This window comes from Poecilia reticulata, chromosome 19 (genome assembly GCF_904066995.2).
Source record: "Poecilia reticulata chromosome 19, P_reticulata-male-v2, whole genome shotgun sequence".
NCBI lineage: Eukaryota > Metazoa > Chordata > Actinopteri > Cyprinodontiformes > Poeciliidae > Poecilia > Poecilia reticulata.
This window is the reverse complement of record NC_088848.1, coordinates 23,412,724-23,430,598: the sequence shown is the minus strand read 5'-3', so window position 1 is coordinate 23,430,598 and position 17,875 is coordinate 23,412,724. Positions and strand designations below refer to the sequence as shown.

The following is a 17,875-nucleotide window of genomic DNA, read 5'->3' as shown; positions in this document are numbered from 1 at the left end:
CTTAACTATTCATTTGTTTCTAATTAATTGGAAACAAATAAGCAGTTATAGTTTGTTATGGTAAAGTTGTTCCTAAAATATAGAAAACACTCAATCTGAGGACTTTAAGTATATATTTTAAAAGTTCTTAGCTTTAAGTCCTCGTCAATCTTGGAATTTAATTCACATCAGACGGTCTACCACTGGAACAAACATTATCTAAACTAAACTTCCTGTATACCATTCTGTATTTGATTTACTAATTCCAACAGTAACCAGAGGATTACATGTTGAAAATCTCTTCCTGTTTAGTAGTGAATTAACTAAAGAAAACATCAAAGAAAAAGCACCAGTCAGAAGTGTTTTATGCAACTAAAGGAGGACAGGGGGAAAGTAAGAGAAATACTGAAAGAATAGTTTAAAATAAATGTTAGAAACAAAAGAGGATAAAGAGAAAATCAGGATGATAAAGCATTTTTGTAAAAAAATAAAACAGGGGACTATGAGTTAAACTTGTACAGTAGGTGGCAGTATGCACCTCTGAAGATCCGCCAAGAAAAAGAGGAAGATGAGAAGCACCAATCAGAAGCCCAGTCCTGTACAGGCAGCCAATCAGCGTCACTTTAACAAAGTTTCAAAAATTCAACCGCCATTATTATGTTTCTTAAATTAGGTTGCGTTCACTGTGTTCGTTGGGCTCGTTCGGATTTTAGATTTTAAGTTGCTATTTCGTAAAGAAGACACGGTTCTTGCGCATTATTCTTAGAGAGAACATCAGGTAGAGTATTAATTTAGTATTTATTTGTTTGTTGGTGGCTGTTAAAGTTTATATAAGGCTTGCTGTTAGTTTTCAATGAGTGAGCTTAGCTAACTTTGGATTATCTTTGGTCGTCCACTATAAAGAAATATATTCTAGTTTAATTTTATTGTTGTTAAATTACTGCAGCAAGTTTGAGTGAATTTAGACCGTCGTACCGTATAAGGGCTGATCGGGTGATGTGGATTGAGTCACATTTGCCCAGAGAGATGTGTTTTACTTACTATGTGGGTAGTAAGTAGATTCACTTGCTAGTGTAAATAGCTACTAAAAGTATGTTGAAGAAGGGCTGCTATGACTGACAACCTAATATATATATATATATATATATATATATATATATATATATATATATATATATATATAAGGGCTGATCGGGGCATGTGGATTGAGTCACATTTGCCCACATTTGTTGAAAATCTCTTCCTGTTTAGTAGTGAATTAACTAAAGAAAACTTCAAAGAAAAAGCACCAGTCAGAAGTGTTTTATGCAACTAAAGGAGGACACATGAATGACATGTAGGAACAGTGGAGAGGAAAACTCCCCTTTAACAGGAAAGAAACCTCCAGCAGCACCAGAACCTGACTTCATGTAAACGACCAACGGGGAGTTTAGAGAACAGAGCAGATGCACAAAAACAAAGAAGCACTCATCTCATCCAGAAGTATTTTTAGTCCTAAATAAAAAGTAAAGAGAAAATAATTTCAGTAGTGTGGAGATGGAGTCAAACACCTAAAGGCAGGACCAACTGGGTCATCTATGGAAAGGGAACATGAAGTTATTGGCAGCCAGAGCTCAACCAATATTTATTTCCCCACTATCTGTGGTGTTCCACACACACTGTACCTTTTGATCACAGCAGCTTGCAGTGGATTTCCTTTATTTCGTCAACATTTGTGGAAGCTGAAAGTCGGACGCGTTCTGTTCTTTCATTCCTGCAGATCTCTCAAAAATGGATTCTCGATTTGCTGACCTTCGGCGGCGAGACTCGAGCGTGTCAATGCTCCGAGTGAAGCAGTCACGCCGGAGATCTCAGTGCCAAAAAGAGAACCGGGAGCGGATGGTGAACACTCGCAGGCAGCTGGACAAACTGCCAGAAGCGGACGCGTCTTCCCTGGACGTCTCCACGGTGACTACCAACATATCCACTGTTCAGGAGAAGACACGGATCAAGGCCACACCAGCTAACGGTATGAGCCGTTTCCACACACAGGCATCTCTAGAGATCCATGTTACATTCTGAATTCTTGGCTTCTTTGCCACTAATTGTGGCTTATGATATTTGTTTTCCTACAGTTGCAGCAGTAGACAGGCTGAAGCGGCTGCAGAACTGGAAAGAGCAGAAGGAGCTGAAGAAGGAAAAGGAAAAAAGAGAGAGGGAGTCAAAAAGAGTGTTCAAGATTGGCCTCTATCAACCCAAAGACACGCTCAGTCTTGCTCCGCTACCTGCTGTCCCTTCTGCTGCCTCCAGACCCAGAGAGGTGCTGATCTACCCATCACCCATATTATTAGATGAGCAAAAATACGTTTGACTAAAAATAAATGTCTGAGGATGGCTTTCTTTCAGAGAAAGGTGAACGTAGCTCCACCCCAGAGCAGCAGAGTCACTCGCTCCATGAAACAGCCCCAGCAGGAACCACAGAGGGTAAATCCTGCAATTCTGATCCTGAGGATTTTCTCATGTCCACCTGTAATACACCAAGTAAAATGTAAAACATATTTTATTGCTCTTCTCTTGCAAATGTTTCTGTAGCCTCTGGCGATGCAGCATCAGAACACTCGAGCAAACAAAGGTAAGTCAGGAGCAAGCAGCTTATTTTAACACAACCATCTACAAGTGAAACGAGGGATGCTCTGATATGAACATTTGGGCTCATATTGATATGCAATATAAATATTACTGTTATGGCCGCTTCATCGGTGTCCTGTAATACAAACATTTTGAGAAACAGAAGTTTGGTTTTTCCTTTAAATGTAACCAGTAATCATCAAAATGGAAGGAGTGTTTGTAACAACTTTTCCTTTGAGTTGGATGACTCCGACTCAAAGGAAAACCCATGATGACCCATGATAACTGACAGCTTCCCTTCTTCCTTTTCAGTCCAGCCGTGCGCTGAGCGCCCGGCCAGGAGCTGTGCTGCTGCCCTCAAACCCTCCACTGCCACCAAGACCAGTGCAGGTAACCCTCTGGACGGGACGCCCGCCTCAGCAGCAGCTATAGTGTTTCCATATTAGCATGTCAATCTGTGTGTCTGTCAGGCTGTCCTGCTGCGTCAGGGCCAGGCGGCCGAGCGTTATCGACCAGATCGGCCAACAGGCCTCCGGTTACTAAAGCTCAGGCTGAGGTGAAAGACAATCCTAAGGCCAGAGGTACGTTTACACAATCACAGGCTTCCTAGCTGCTGCTTACGAGCTGTTTGATTTGGTTGGTCCAGAAAACTGAATATGTAAAGTCTGTCTCTGTTCTCAGAAGGAAGAACCACTAGGAACAGAGCAGTTGTCAACCCTCTACCGCCCTCGTCTGGAGAAAGAAGGAACTGTAAAGGTACAAAGTATTTTCCCAAAGGTCTGACCTGGATTAAAGGGGCAGTATAATGTAAAATCGACTTTTTTTAATCTATTCATCATGTTATAATGTTTCATCATCAAAAAGATACCTGGAGTGTTGCCTTGATTCTCTCATGCTTGCTTTAGAAATCCTTGAATTTCCATGGCAACCATTCAGTTTGAGACGCTGCTCCCCCTCAGAGCTGCAGTTTCCAAACTTCCACTTCACAGAACAGCCTCCCCCATCAGTCCCCCACTCAGCTCCTCCAGACTAGCCAGCAGCAATTAGCCAACACCTGGTGGAACTGTGCATCTCCTGAGCTCATTATGGGAGCTACTTCTCAGTTCAACACTGATAAAAATGTTAAAGGGTGAATAGAGAAGCCAACAACTTCCTGAAGCTGGAGTTTCAGAAAGAGCAGGAGCTTTTAAAGAGACAGAGGCCTAATTATAATCTAATGTCCTTAAATTCTGTTTGATATTTACAGCATTTTTCTAACAGCTCAAGGTAACACAGTGACTTGATTGTACTATCAGATGGCTCTATGTGCCTGAAAAATACTCAATACTGCCCCTTTAAGACTGATTAAAACTTTAGGATACATACATTAATTCCGCCTTGGGCAAATTAAAGAGCAAAATCGTAAATTGTAATAAACAACTCACAACAACTATCAAATCACAATGAAAGACGGCGTAAAATAAATGCAAGCTATACACCATTAAAAAATACATGTACATAAAAATTCTTTTTAAATGTAAAATCTGGTGTTTGCATTTCTACAACTCTAGGCACCACAGTCCAGCCTGCTGAGCACAAGGTGAGTGTTTTCCCTCAGTGTCCCATAACACAGGATTACAGTGAGATTAAAGTCAGAGAGATGCACACATCAGGTTGTTTGCCGCCGTTTTCCTTTTTGTAGGAGGAACAAGAGAAATCAGTTTGTCCTTCACACCCCACGCCTGGCCCTGAGGACAGAGCCATGGTGGTGAGCTCAGCTCCAGAGGAAGCTGCTCCTGCTCCGGGTTCTGCTGCTCCTGCTCCGGGTTCTGCTGCTCCTTCATTTGCTCCAGACGGCTTTGTCTTCCAGGCCCCTGCCGGCCTGTCGGCCTTCAAGTTTGAGCCTCTCACCCCCCGATCAGCAGACGCCTTCCTCACTCCAAGGTGATTGACATTCTGATTCGGTTCAATGTATCAGCCTGAACATCGGAGCACTCCAATAACCATAATCTTTCCCTCTGGTTGCCAGTTTTGGGTGTGTGAATGAAGGAATTTGGTCATGTGATAGTGATGCATGCAGGATGGTGGGGAGTTTACCTGAAGTCTGCTCTGTGTGTGTTTTTACAGTGACAAATTGGCAGAGAAATGTAAACAATGCTGGTTATTGGCTGTAGCAGAAATGTTAATATTAGAGCAGTGGAATCATTTCTGCTTATATAAACTTGGGCTGGACAATAAATGTTTTGCAATAGACGTGATCAATATCTGTAGCTATACATCTGATAGAAAATGTAATAATTTCACTGAACTCTGATCCAGAACTGAACAGCATTCTGGGAGTTGTAGGCAGAGGAAAGGCTTTAGTTGCTTAACCTCTGACAGCTTGCTAAGATGGGTTGATCTTTGGTTGCCTAGCAACAACCTGTCTAGTAACTTGCTCAGCAGCAGTTTTAGATTTCAGCACCGCCTCATAGCTGTTTAAAAAAAAAAAAAACAATGTTATGGAGAAAGAACTGTGAATAAAACAAGAAAAGGTTGCGGTCCAGCATGGAAGTGTTTCAAATATTTAAAACTAAAAAGCTAATAATTATTGATATTGACTGATAAGAAACCTTTAAATCCTGACAGGTTTTCACCCCTGACAAACGGAAATTCTTCTTCTTCTCACCAATGTCTGCTTGTTTTTAATATGAATGCTGTGCTGTGGTTCTTCTGTCCAGTCCCAGTTTCAGTCTCCCACCAGCCCCAGTGTTCAGTGATGAACCTCCAGCTGAGCCTGGAGAGCCTCCAGGCCACTCTCCTCTCCGCAGCGCCTCGACCTCTGTCAGCCCGCATGAGTCAAAGCATGATGTGCCCTACTTCAGGTAGTGGCACTTTGAAATTCACAGCTCTCTTCTTCCTCATTTTAAACCTGGGAGAGTTGAAGCATCTTTTGGTTTCTGGTTTGTTCAGATCAGAAATGTCCATCGAGACGGACAGACTGACAGACCTTTGTTTCCATTGGGAGTCCAAAGTGGAGGACGAGACCATCCCAGAGGAGAGTGAGTGTAAACTTGAAGTGACCCAAACTGATGTCGTGAGCTGAGCCGTTTTCACTCAGAGCCGCTGTGACTCTGTGACAGTGAGAGACCAAATGCGCACAGCAGTAGGCCAGGCGAGGCTGCTGATGAAGGAGCGCTTCAACCAGTTCAGCGGCCTGGTGGACGACTGCGAGTTTAGCCGCGGAGAGAAGGTCACCACCTTCACCGACCTGCAGGGCTTCTGGGACATGGTGTACTTCCAGGTACGGCTCCTCTGAGGGGCAGACAGGAAGTGGTTTTAGATTGAAACTCTGCAGCGTAGCCAGATGTGCGCTATCTTCCAGGTGGAAGACGTCAACAGGAAGTTTGATGCCCTGCGAGAAGCAGAGGGCCGCGGCTGGTTGGAGGAACTGAAGCCGCCCCCAAGACAGAGGAGAGTGGTGAAGGTGAGCCCTGCAGAACAGGCCTGGAAAAACAAATACCTCTGATGCATCGTAAAGTAATAATATCATACACACGGGATTGGTTTCGCAAAGGTTTTCATCTTTCTGTTCCCCCTGAGCGTTTTAAACAGGAACACACCGATTCACTTTTGATACCGATATCTGAGCTTTAGCGTTGTCCGATATCAATCCAATACAGATAAACAGCTGAATTAACTTAAAATGTTGTTTTTTTTAACAGACATAAATGTACTTAATTCCTAATTTATTTGATAACTCTGCAACAGTAAAGCACACTGAAATCCACCAACAGCTTTACAAGCTAACAAACATGTAAAAACAACTTGACTTATTCAGTCAGTGCAACCAGGAGATGGTAAAGAAACTGACAAAAACAATATGCTGTCGCCTTGGTCAAACATGAAGAAATAAACTGCAGCAAATGTTCTGAATTCTAAATATAATATAAAATGAATAATAAAGCATGACGTTGCTCAGAGCATGTCATAGCATAGAACTAGACTAAATAGATACGCCCTTATGGATCGGACACATTGTTACCAATACCCATTATAGAACTTCTTTTTCAATATTAGGACTGATACAGATATTGTTGGGTCGGTGCATCCCTAGTTTTAAACATTCTAATCCTATAGGGGGCAGTGTAACGCAATGCTTAAAACCAATCAGCCAATCAGATTGCTACTGTAAAGAGAAAAATAAATAAATAAAAAACTCCTCCTGAAATAAATTTTAAGTTGGTTGTTATTTGGACTGAAAACCTCCTAATGTGGTAAAAATCCTCCAAGCTACTATATCTAAATAAAATCTAACTAGCAGAATGTGAACATTTCTCTATAGCAGACAGTTTAGTTTATCATTTGTGTCCCATACCCTCTCGTTTATCTGCACAGCCTTCAGTACTGAACTCTGGGTCTAACCAGTAAAAATCCTAACTTTTCCTGATTGTTTTAAAGAAAATGTCGGCCGCTCCCACCAAGCTGACGGGAAACAAAGCTGCGGCCAAGTCTCGCCTGGCGGCGGTGAAAGCTGCCATGAAAGCCCGGCAGCAGGCAGCTGAGGCAGAGAAGGCAAAGGACACAGGGGCTGCTGCTGGCAGGCAGGAGCCACTGGGAGGTCTCTCCCAGCTGGAGAGCCCAGCCAGACCATCAAGTGAGCAACAAATACAGCTTCACATCTTTATGCTTTATTGTTTATAATCATTTTTCTAATAGGCGCACGTTTGTGTTTTCAGCCCGGCGATCCAGCCGCCTGAGCGCAGCGGCGTTGCCCCAGACGGCGTTGACCCAGGCTTCCCCCGCAGCAGCTTACCCCTCACCCAGGAGAGTCACCCGCCGGTCCCTTGCATTGACCCAGACCCCTGTTCCTGCTCCTCCCGCTCAGCCTGTCCACTCTGCACAGAAACACCTGGACTACAAATCCCAGCAAGAAGCTCCTCAGGCCTCCCAGAACCAGAACGTTTCTCTCTGCTTCTCCCCTGTGAAGGAAGTTACTTCAGACGAGCCCCAGAACCAGACGAGTCCCAACCTGCAGTCTGAACAGGAAACGGTGTCGGAAGACCTTCCAACTCTTTCTGTGGACAACAAACCCTGTGATGTCATCAGTGCCAGACTTTCTCCGTCTCCATGTCAAACAGCTGCAGTCCAACCACCATCCCGTTCCCCCTCCGATCAGGTTCCCATGGAGACCCAGCCGCCCAGCTCTCCCACTCCAGATGCTTCAGTAGTTGAGGTCTGATCCAGATACTTCTGTATTCATCAACACAAAGTCATTTTTATGTGTTGTTCAGATTTTATTCTTTATTTTAAATGCAGGAAATTCCTGGTTTGGACTTTGAACGTTATTTCAAGCCGTCGCAGAGATGCAGTATGTCACTGGGGGACACTGTTGCCATAGAGCTGTCACCATCTATGGGAGCGGATGTAGAAATGAAGAGTCCTGAAGGACAACCTGAGGAGCTGCTTGCTCATCTAGAGCCGGGTATGAAGAACGCTGCATGAGCACCGACCACTGGGATTCCCTCTGGTTCAGGCTTCATTAAGCAGGAAGCTACAACATTTATTCTATTTATTTGTTACAACTGCACATTTTTAAGTGAACTGCAGGGATTCTTTTCCTTTCACTTTAGCTATGCTTTATTTAAATCCCCCAGAGATTACACAAGGGAATAACTTTGAGCTGTATCAAGAACTTTACAAGAAAATGTATTCAAATTACAACCAAAATTCTTATCTGTGTATTTTTGCGTTATTTTTCTGCTTAATGAATTCTGGATTTTTTCCCCAAGTGTACTCCTGCTTATTGCTGCCTGCCTGATTTGCTTTGGGGTTTGTTCACTTTTTTTTTTGCTCATCTCTCACAACAGCACTCTCAGCGGTGTCTTCAGTGTTCACTCCTCAATCACCTCAGGTCTTTTTTTTTTTTTTTTTTTTGTACTTTTCTTTAGACAAAAACAAATGCTAACTTAAATCAGCATACAATAGTTCTTTGTGCTTTAATAATTAATAACTGATCAATTCTGGTACTGGTTTCTTTCATTTTGAATCTATTTTTTGTATTTGTAGGTGCAGACTGCGCAGTCGGCCCTGCTGCTCTTCACCCCGGACCCGAAGGACCGGATTCGTCAGTCCACCTGTTCAAGTGACCTCATGGTCTTCACCCCTCCAAACGTATAAAAGCTTCTCTTACATTGTTCTGTTTTGACTTAAATGTGTTCATCTGTTTAAAAAAGAAAATCTGAGTCATTTTTTTCAAATTTGGTAGAAAATATTTCTTTTACTTCTTTTGAATTAAACGTTGTGTTTGCAAACTGTCTCTGGATTTGCTTAACACTACATCACATACCAGCTGTAAGCCTTTCCAAATATTTTTTTTTGTACAATGGAGAGAACTCTGAACAGAAGCTTTTCTTGTATTGAAGATGTCGAGTGTCCTCTGGTTCAGGTTGCTGATCTTCACATACTGCTTATTATTGGCTCTGGTTCCTGCAACGCAATGATAGAAGATGAGCATCAGAACAAAAGTTTAGGACATTTGAATGAATGAAAATACTTATGGATCATTGTTTAAACCAGTATTAAAAACAAAAGTCTGGAAATTACAGTAAGTACAAAGCTAACAATCGTTAGTTTTAGCTGCCCATGATGGTGTTCTTTTAGGAATTAAAACATCTTAGCCATAGTTTTCTATAAAGTGAAATACGTGTTTCAGGCTTCCTTGGCAAGATTCTCCATCTTCCTGGTAACCAAAATGTGATGTTCAACTGCAGGGAAGAAGCAGTGGGTAAAAAACTGTTGGATAATCAGGCTGGTGCTTGGTTTTTGATGGTCTCCAGATTCACGTTTGTTCATTTTCTCCTTGCTATGATCCTCCAAGAAGTCCTCTAGGAAAAATATAGAATCAGACCAAATTTTTGCTGAATGAAACATTCCTGCAAATGATTTCTGAGGCAATCAAAAGACTTGGCTCTTTTTATAAACTGCTTTTTAAGACTACAAACTAAATTTCTAATGTCCTTTTTATTCTCAATACAATATGTATAAAAAAGGATTTCTCAGATAAACTGCAGATGAAGGCAACACAACTAAACCAGGCTGAACCTGCAGGCTGCGGTTCCTCTGGCTCTTCAAGTTTGTCTTCCTCACTCTCCATTTTTGGCACAGCGGCATTTTCTTTCTACAACAACACGATTAGTTTATGGTGACTATCTGTGTGGATATTAAAAGTATTAAAGATGGCATCCGGTAGAGTTTATTTATACGAAAATGTACACACAAAAAAAACCAGCTGTGTAATGAAGTCTGGACTTCCACTACAAAATTTCACCAAATATGTTTTTAAAAAAAGCATCCAGAAGGAAAAAAATGGTGCTAATTCTGTCCTGTTTATTTGGGTTGATATCACAAGAAGCACAAGTATAAAAGTGACATCAGACAGGAGCTAGTTTCAAAATTATTTGTGTGTGATGTCACCAGAGGGAATGTGAAGCAACTTTGCTTTATTGTGATTTTCAACAAAATAAAAAAAAAATATATATATATATATATTTTTATATATATATATATATATATATTACAGTATCTAAAGTGGGTTCTATCTAAAGTTCTAGCCAGTAGCTTTGCTCTTTTCCATGTAAAAGAAAATCTGTTATTAAAGGCCAGGTTTGAAAAATATTGATAGGTGCTGATCATGTCAACATTATCTGGTTTCCCACTTCAACACTTTTAAACAGTGAATTTTGCATATTAGACTGACGTGAAACACTCATCTCAGGAATTTTTATCACTCGTACATTTTTTTATGTAGGACAGTTAACAGAAGAAAGATTCTCACTTCCTGGACATGTTGGGCTGCAGCCTCTGGTTCCTCCTCCCCTGTGGCTTCTTCCGCCTCAGGTGAATTCTCTGTAATCTGGCTGTCTGTCGCAATCTGGTCCATGCTTTCCTCCGGCTCATCAGAAACCTGCTGGAACTTGAACTCTGCACAGGCCAAAAGCACCTCGAAAAACTCCAGGAACACAATCTACAGATGAGATCGGCACGAAAGCATTAGTGAAACGCTAAATGAGGCACATTATGATAATTGGCTGGAAACGGAGAGGCAGACCTCCAGCTCCACACGAGAAGGCCAGTTGTCACTTAGACAGTTCTCTGCAATGAGGAGCTGCAGTAATGTTGTTGTGGTGAGCTGCTGATCGAACAGTCTGAGGTCCTGGGAAGGTAACACAACATTATTAGTCTAATGCCTTAACCATGTATTAGAGATATTGCAGGATAGAAGACAGTAACTGAAAACTAGATTTAAAGCCCATAGAGGGTGGTAGAGAGGTTCTTAAAGGGTTTGATTATAAAAACCATCTGCATTATATCAGTCTATCATCTGAAAATGACTGGAGGAGCTGCAGAGACGATTTGCAGGCAGGACGATGCTTCACTGCCGTGGGCTTTAAGGAGAGCAGTTCCACATGCCGTTTGTTACAAACCATGTAGGAAAACCAGCAACCAGAGCTGAAACCATTAACCCCACTCATGGTGTTGAATTGATTATTGAAATAATCACCAACTAATTTAGTCATTCATTAATTATTAATTGGACTATATAGATTTTAAAAAGTCACACTTATTTGTAATCTGCTCTACACAGAACTCCTCAAGTGACAGTTTTATCTTCACCTGGTTCAAATTCTGTATAAAAAATCTAATATTAAGCACCTTTTGCTTTACAATTAATCCAAAAATCTAATCACCAGATCAGCCAGCAGAAAGGGCTAAGCTTTTCACATGTTGATGTCAGAATGGTGTTTTAGCTGCAGATGCATCCTTTGCCACAAATGATCAAGTGTTCAGTAAAGGAATGCTGCTACTGCGATTTAGGCAATTACTTTTTTTTTATTTACAAAAGGAATTTAAATATTTGCTTATTTGTATTCTAAAACAATCCCAAGTAGAACATGAAAAATCTGCAGAAATTATATCTGCTTAATCATCAGAATAGTCAGTTGCTAAAATGACACCTTGTGTGGCGGAAAACTAACATTACGCACCACTCTGAAAAAACTGGATGGGCTTCTCTTCCCAGGAAACAGTCATATACTTAGAGGTAGTGGGAACTTTTTAACTTTAGCTAGAAGTATCTAGAGCAGTAGTGGATTTTATCAGAACATATTCATTTGTAAGAATGGTCCAGTCAAAGCACTAAATCTAATTAAAAAGCTGTGGCAAGGCCTAAAATGAAAGCCTCTTCATCCAGTCCGACAGCTTGAGCTGTTCTGAAAGAAGGTTTACAGCACTGGTTATCAAACTAACAGAAGTAAAAGAATGAGTCAGTGTATGTGTGGTACTGATGTGTGTTCTACAGTTTTGTATTTGTGTGTAACTGTGTGTGTGTGTGTGTGTGCATGCGTGTGTGTGCTTTTAATGATGTAAAGCACTTTGAACTGCCTTGTTGCTGAAATATGCTATACAAATAAACTTGATTGACTGATCGATTGATGGATTGATATGCGTGCAGCTTGTGGCACCTTGAACATCCACAGCAGGTGTCTGCAGGTCATGCATGTCTCGTCGCTGTGGGCTGAGTAGATCCTGCAGAAATACTGAAAGATTTCCCAGCACTTGTTCAGGTACTTCAGAGCCTCCTCTGTGACGTCGGGCTGGCTGAACAGGAGACCTGCGTTAAAACAGCTGCAGTTATTAAATCAGCTCAAAGACAACATGTATGGCAACACGGGAATGACTTTTTATTAGTATGAGTCCAACCATTCAATACTCTGCTTATGTGTATTCAGTAAATGTGTTTATCATTGTTTTATTTAAACATTTTATATGCACAACTATAAAAAAACAAAAAAACAATATTTGGTAATATTTTATTTGCGGGGTGTGCATAACATGAAGTGAAGTGTCATTATTTACTGAATGATACGTCATGACAACGGTCGTAAACATTCATGAAGACTCCTTCACCTTCATGACATGAGCTATGTCACGTTTATGACAGGGTCATGTCAGTCTTATGCACAGCCCATCAAATAAAGTGTTACTTTATTTTTATTACTTTATTACAAACATGAAGAAATGAATGTTGTCTGCATGAATAATCTGCTGGGTTTCCCTGGAAACCTAACCAGAGAGCCTTCCTCCCAGCAGAAGTTAGACTCTACAACCATCACTGCTCTCTGTCCCGTCATCTCTGCTGACATTTACAGTCATTTACTCAATTTTAAATAACATTTCTGCTGTTATTGCACTTCTGTTTTTTCTGCACTGATATGCTGATATGATATGTAAGTAGTCAGCTGTCTTTGATGTTCCATACACTTACAAATTATGTACATAAAAAGAAAACTCATTCGACTGAGTTGCATGTCACTCGGAGTATGACGCTTCTATTTCTGATAATTGTAGTATTGTTTTTATGTTATAATCTTGTATAGTATATTACTATTATTATTGTCAATCTTGTTTTAATATACGTTTTGATCTTTTATTTTGGGAACCATTAAAATAAATCAGCACCTTTTACATTCCTGGCGTTTGGAAGGACATCGTTTGTCATCAGTTTGGAAAAGCAGGAGGCCAACAGGTGCATCTCAGACCTGCAAACAGATAAGACGTTGTGTTTTTATTTTTTATAAAGTTCTCACGGTGACTAATATTTCATCATGTCTTCTTTGTTTCTGCACAAATAAAAAGCAGGACAAAAGTGTTTCTTGGTTCAGTTTTATGCATTTCTGTCAGATCGTCTGCTTTCGATTCTCTTTCTAAACCCAGTTGGATCATAACTAAATGTAAGTTATTGTATTATTCAACAGGGCTGTGCTGAAGTATTTACACTGCTTGAACTTTTGATCACAGTAACAATGTGATTCAGATCACATTCAGATGAATGCAAAATTCATATGGTGGAATATTAAAACTGCACATTCCCAGGTGTAACACACGGCAGTGGCAGCATCATGCTGTGAGGATGCTATTTCTAAGCAGGTTTCTTGTAAAAATTATTTTATTTTCTCTTCACAATATGACACTGTTGGTTGAAGCTCAATGATTTTACATAATATCTTCTGGAGGAGATGTTTTCCTTACACCAAATCTTCCCTGTAGATGTAGTAGGCCACCGTCACTAGACCCATGAGAAACACATGGAGCGGCATGAGTGTGAAAGGCGAGAAGGTCTTTGCTTCTGAAACACAGAAGAAAAACAACAGAACAAGCTTCCTAAACGTCTGCAGCAGCTACAGCAACCCGTCCTGGATGGTGAAAGTTACAAACCAGACTCCTTCACCTCTGATCAAACGGTCTATCTGTGTCAGCGTCACGCCGTGACGGTGGACATTGCAGTCCTTGAGCAGGCGCCAGAACTGCAGGTGGGACAGCAGGAAGATGTTGTCGGGAGGACTGGAGCGGCCGAGTCTGCTGTAGAAACCAAAGATGAGCCTCAGCTCCACGTGTTGGCTCATCACCACAGATTCCACCTGACAGCACAGATGCAGCGTGAGGCGGGGAACAGCAGCGGAACGAGGTCATAACAGCTCAGAAGCTGACCTGCATGCGCTCAGTCGCACGGTCTCTCTGTGGGATCTTGTTCAGGAGAAGTTGGATGTTGAAAGCCATGTCAGATCCTAGAATCTTGGAGTCGTTGTCTGACAGCGGAAGGACGCCTGCAAAGGCGTCTGTAAAACCGTGAAAATTGTGAAATGTATTTTGAATGTTCGTTCAAATGAGGTATTTCTTTACCGAGGGGCGGTGGAGCTCTGTCTTCACTCAAGCTGGTTAAGATCAGATCGTCATCAAAGTCGCATTCAAAAACACGGCCACTCCTCGCAGTGAGCTTGCCCTGAAATCCGAGGGACACACACATCTTACAACGCTTCAAATATTACGGAAGCAAAATGATCAAAACTATTCCTGGCAGATTTGAGTAGCTTGACTTGTAGCTCCCAACAAGATAACTTCTTCTAGCATACCTCAACAAATGTATTGACAGCTCTGGTAAAGATGGATTAGTAAAGTCACCAGAGCATCCTCCTCAAAATGATATTTTTATACACATACCTACTGAACAACCCAGCCTAAAAGTAAAGCTTTTGTTTTAAAGACATTGTTTGTCCATTGATAACACAAACTAAATACAAAATATGGAAGTGTGAGATTATATTAATCCAGTAAAACCTGTAAATGTGTTTACCAGGGGTACTAACACATTTATCCGAGTCTGCATCTGATTTATAATCCAGATTTCAGTTCATTTTTAAAGTTTCTATATTTCTCAGATGAACACTAACCTGTCCGTGTTTTTTATTGTTCCTCCATTCTCCGGTGTAGATCGCACCGCCAGCGTAGTAAAAGGTTCCTTTTCCGTGACGCTGACCTTCACAGAACTCCCCCCTGTACTGGTTGCTCTGGGCATACTGGGATCCATCAATGCGCCTCAGAAACCAGGTGTGTGTTCCCAAACCATGCTGGAAGATTAAGAACCAAGATTCCAATCCGTTTCGTAATAAACATTAAAATATGGCATTGTTGCAAAATGACTAAAGTGTCCCGGCAGGTTCTTTCCAGGTCAGCGGTTAGAGGGTTAATTAAAAAAATAAATAATTATTGTATCTACATATGTGTTCAGTTCACACAATGTAACTTTCATACCTGCACTCCATCTTTCCAGCTCCCAACATACTGCTGTCCCAGTTTGGTCCAGTTCATAGTTCCCTCTCCATGCCTCAGATTGTTCCTCCACTCACCAGTGTATGTGTTTCCAGACGGGTAACTGTTAAAACACACGTAATATTATCTCACTAATATTAACGACAAGCTAGTAACCAAGCAAGGACATGCTTACCCCCTCTCTCCCCATCCTTCTCTCTTGTTCACCACCCAGTCCCCATCATACCAGGAGGTCTGGTCCTCATCATAATACACTTTACCCTAAATAAACAGAGCTCAGGTCAAAAGCTGACATCCACCCATCATGGAGATAAGTGTCACATTAATGTTAAATTTATCAAAGTATGAATACAAAGTATGATTTATAAAAGGACCGGATGCACAGGTTTAAATTTACCGAGGATGTTCCATGATCACATGGTCAAGCGGTCCAGCAGTAAAATTATCCCCAAAACATTTTTCGGATTGGATGAAGCAGGTTAATATTGAGCTGTAAATTTAAGGTCCACATTTAAAAGTCTGGTCTAGGTAACTAAATTAAATGAGCTTTACAAAATCTGTGAAGAAAAGCAACTAACTATTCAACCACGACCATGTGTCAGTAGGTTGTTGGTGGCTAAAGTCTGTCATATCTCTGTGAACTGCTAAGGAACATTTATCCAAACATCCGTGGGGTGTATGTATAATATGCCTGTACATATTCAATCATTTTGACATTCTGTGAGGAGAAAAAAAAACTACATTTAAAAATAGGAGGAAGAGTAAAATGAGTAAATCCTACCTTTCCATGCCTCTTGCCGTGATCCCACTGCCCACTGTAAGACATAACGGTTCTGGGACTTTTGTAGGTTCCCATTCCATGTCTTATACCTCTGCTGATGTCCCCTGTATAGGTGCTACCATCAAGCCATGTGAAAGTCCCCTGGCCCATTGGCAAGTTGCCCACAAAGTCTCCCTGCCAACATTGAAAATTTTAACTCACTTTGACATTTTTGGTGAGGAGATACAATGATTATTCCACGTGTTTAGGTAGTGATTAAATGCATCACTTAGGGAACCTACCTCATATTTCACACCATTTGCCTGTGTGAAGGTACCAGATCCCTCCATGAGTCCTTTGGAGAAAATTCCCTTCACAAAACAATTTGCATAACCGGTTAATCAAATTAAATGAAAATTACTTTGTGTAACGTGGAGGGAAATCTAAATATTCAACTTTTTGTGTCAGTCAATGCACCTTGTACTCATGTCCTCCGTGAAAAGAAGCAACTCCTTCTCCATTGATCTGTCCTTCGCTGGTTTCTCCTTCGTATCTGTCGACGTTGACAAAATTATATACTCTATTTAGCAGAACTAGTCCAACGCACAAGCGAATTATGATGTTGCTTAAGGCCCCCAAACATTCAGGGGCCTCCCATAAATAGATGAATTTCAAGAGACCATAAAGGTACAGATTTGTAGATTTAGTTAGAATGAGATTATTATTAAATTTGCATAAGTATATTTTCAGCACATATCAATAAAAAGTTTTCAAACTGCTTAGAATTTTTATTTAAGATGTAAAGAAATTGGCAAGTTTATTACAAAGAATAACTTTCCATCGTTTTGTAAATGTAGCTGCAATCAGTTGCTGATATTAATCTTTTCTTTGTGTTTTGAGTTCGGTTTATTCACAAATACATCTAAACAAGTGCTATCAAATAATCTCTAATTGATTTTAAGATCAATCAGTTCAACTTGCCTTCTCCACACCTTCTGCGTCCCAGATTCCACCAGGAAGAGGGGCCGGGCCCCAAATGTAAATCTTAATGCCCGATATAACCTGGGGCCTCCACTGCCATTTTACCAAATCCAATTGAAAAAGTGAACCTTGCTACATTTAAAGGTTTATCAGCAATTACAATTTGAGAACATTTTAAAACATTTTATTAAATGTTAAGTTAATAACTAAATAACTATTTAAGCTACCTTTGTATTTCCAAGCAAATTATATCAGGGAGTTCATAAATGTCTTCGGTTTGGCTTCGGTTTTCACTCTCTGAGTCCCGCAGCAGAATATGAGCTACTCTTTCTGATAAATTTAACAAGCTTTCATCTAAGTTTTTACCGCCATTCTCGTTGTTTTTAATTTCTGCTTCTATACATATTTCTTCGTCGCACTGTTCAGCATTTAAAACCTCCATGGCTACGTTTATTCCCTCAAACGTCCTTTGTTTTGTTTCTCACGCGACCTAAAACATCTCCATGGTAACGTTCGAGAAAGCTTCTAACTACGGCAGCCTAAGTCAGTCAAAAAGCGCAAAACTAACAAAAGCTAAATTAAAGAAGTTCTTCCTTTTTTAAAACCTTTTTAAGCTGTTCATTTTAAATTGTACACATAATTAAGCATAAACAGAAACGTTTTACATTTAAATACAAGACATTCACTTCACGTCAATTACATCAGTATAAACAGCATGTCAGGTTAGTTTTTGCCTTTTAACTTGAAATACATTTTAAGAAAAAAATACCACTTGTTGACTTTTGCTGTGACCAAAACACGTACATTAAAAAGAACATTTATGTTAAGTAAACATTTATGTTTATCTTTATATTAATTAACTTCCAATTCATCTAAATTTCACCAAAACCTGCATTTACCTTTTAATTGACAGGAGTGAAG

At 40.6% G+C, this 17,875-nt stretch overlaps 2 protein-coding genes across 5 annotated transcripts; one reads left to right on the top strand and one right to left on the bottom strand.

The window, feature by feature from the left end:
• The first annotated feature begins 621 nt into the window (after window positions 1-621).
• dlgap5 (discs, large (Drosophila) homolog-associated protein 5) lies at window positions 622-8,858 on the top strand. 2 transcript variants are annotated; one of them, XM_008438148.3, is made up of 19 exons: window positions 622-757; window positions 1,739-1,987; window positions 2,094-2,278; window positions 2,365-2,442; window positions 2,551-2,590; window positions 2,899-2,976; window positions 3,057-3,167; window positions 3,268-3,342; window positions 4,137-4,165; window positions 4,268-4,509; window positions 5,286-5,429; window positions 5,518-5,606; window positions 5,688-5,848; window positions 5,930-6,031; window positions 7,006-7,201; window positions 7,284-7,780; window positions 7,864-8,029; window positions 8,415-8,458; window positions 8,614-8,858. In XM_008438148.3, exons 2-19 carry the CDS (start codon window positions 1,750-1,752, stop codon window positions 8,722-8,724), a joined length of 2,586 nt encoding a protein of 861 aa, XP_008436370.1. In that variant the 5' UTR covers window positions 622-757; window positions 1,739-1,749; the 3' UTR covers window positions 8,725-8,858. The 2 variants fall into 2 exon arrangements, with proteins under 2 accessions (XP_008436370.1, XP_008436371.1); XM_008438149.3 differs by lacking the exon at window positions 8,415-8,458.
• Window positions 8,458-17,817, bottom strand: rsph10b (radial spoke head 10 homolog B). 3 transcript variants are annotated; one of them, XR_014085181.1, is made up of 19 exons: window positions 17,182-17,817; window positions 16,451-16,526; window positions 16,276-16,344; window positions 15,995-16,168; window positions 15,389-15,474; window positions 15,196-15,316; window positions 14,835-15,011; window positions 14,287-14,386; window positions 14,095-14,222; window positions 13,835-14,024; window positions 13,636-13,732; window positions 13,066-13,145; window positions 12,069-12,217; window positions 10,655-10,759; window positions 10,382-10,570; window positions 9,649-9,724; window positions 9,251-9,431; window positions 8,894-9,033; window positions 8,458-8,767 (listed from the first exon to the last, which is right to left on the bottom strand). XR_014085181.1 is itself a non-coding variant. In XM_081601124.1 (18 exons), exons 1-17 carry the CDS (start codon window positions 17,394-17,396, stop codon window positions 9,256-9,258), a joined length of 2,208 nt encoding a protein of 735 aa, XP_081457250.1. In that variant the 5' UTR covers window positions 17,397-17,817; the 3' UTR covers window positions 8,805-9,033; window positions 9,251-9,255. The 3 variants fall into 3 exon arrangements, 2 of the variants coding, with proteins under 2 accessions (XP_081457250.1, XP_081457251.1); XM_081601124.1 differs by lacking the exon at window positions 8,458-8,767 and having other exon boundaries at window positions 8,805-9,033; XM_081601125.1 differs by lacking the exon at window positions 8,458-8,767 and having other exon boundaries at window positions 8,805-9,033; window positions 14,095-14,210.
• Between the last annotated feature and the right edge of the window lie 58 nt (window positions 17,818-17,875).

Coding starts and splice junctions, on each gene's coding strand:
- dlgap5 (XM_008438148.3), top strand. CDS start 1,750: ATGGATTCTCGATTTGCTGACCTTCGGCGGCGAGACTCGAGCGTGTCA. Junction 5,849..5,929: donor GGGACATGGTGTACTTCCAG/GTACGGCTCCTC, acceptor GCTATCTTCCAG/GTGGAAGACGTCAACAGGAA. Junction 8,030..8,414: donor GCTTGCTCATCTAGAGCCGG/GTATGAAGAACG, acceptor CTCTCACAACAG/CACTCTCAGCGGTGTCTTCA.
- rsph10b (XM_081601124.1), bottom strand. CDS start 17,396: ATGGAGGTTTTAAATGCTGAACAGTGCGACGAAGAAATATGTATAGAA. Junction 15,475..15,994: donor ACGGCAAGAGGCATGGAAAG/GTAGGATTTACT, acceptor CTGTTTATTTAG/GGTAAAGTGTATTATGATGA. Junction 13,146..13,635: donor ATCTACAGGGAAGATTTGGT/GTAAGGAAAACA, acceptor ATCTGTTTGCAG/GTCTGAGATGCACCTGTTGG.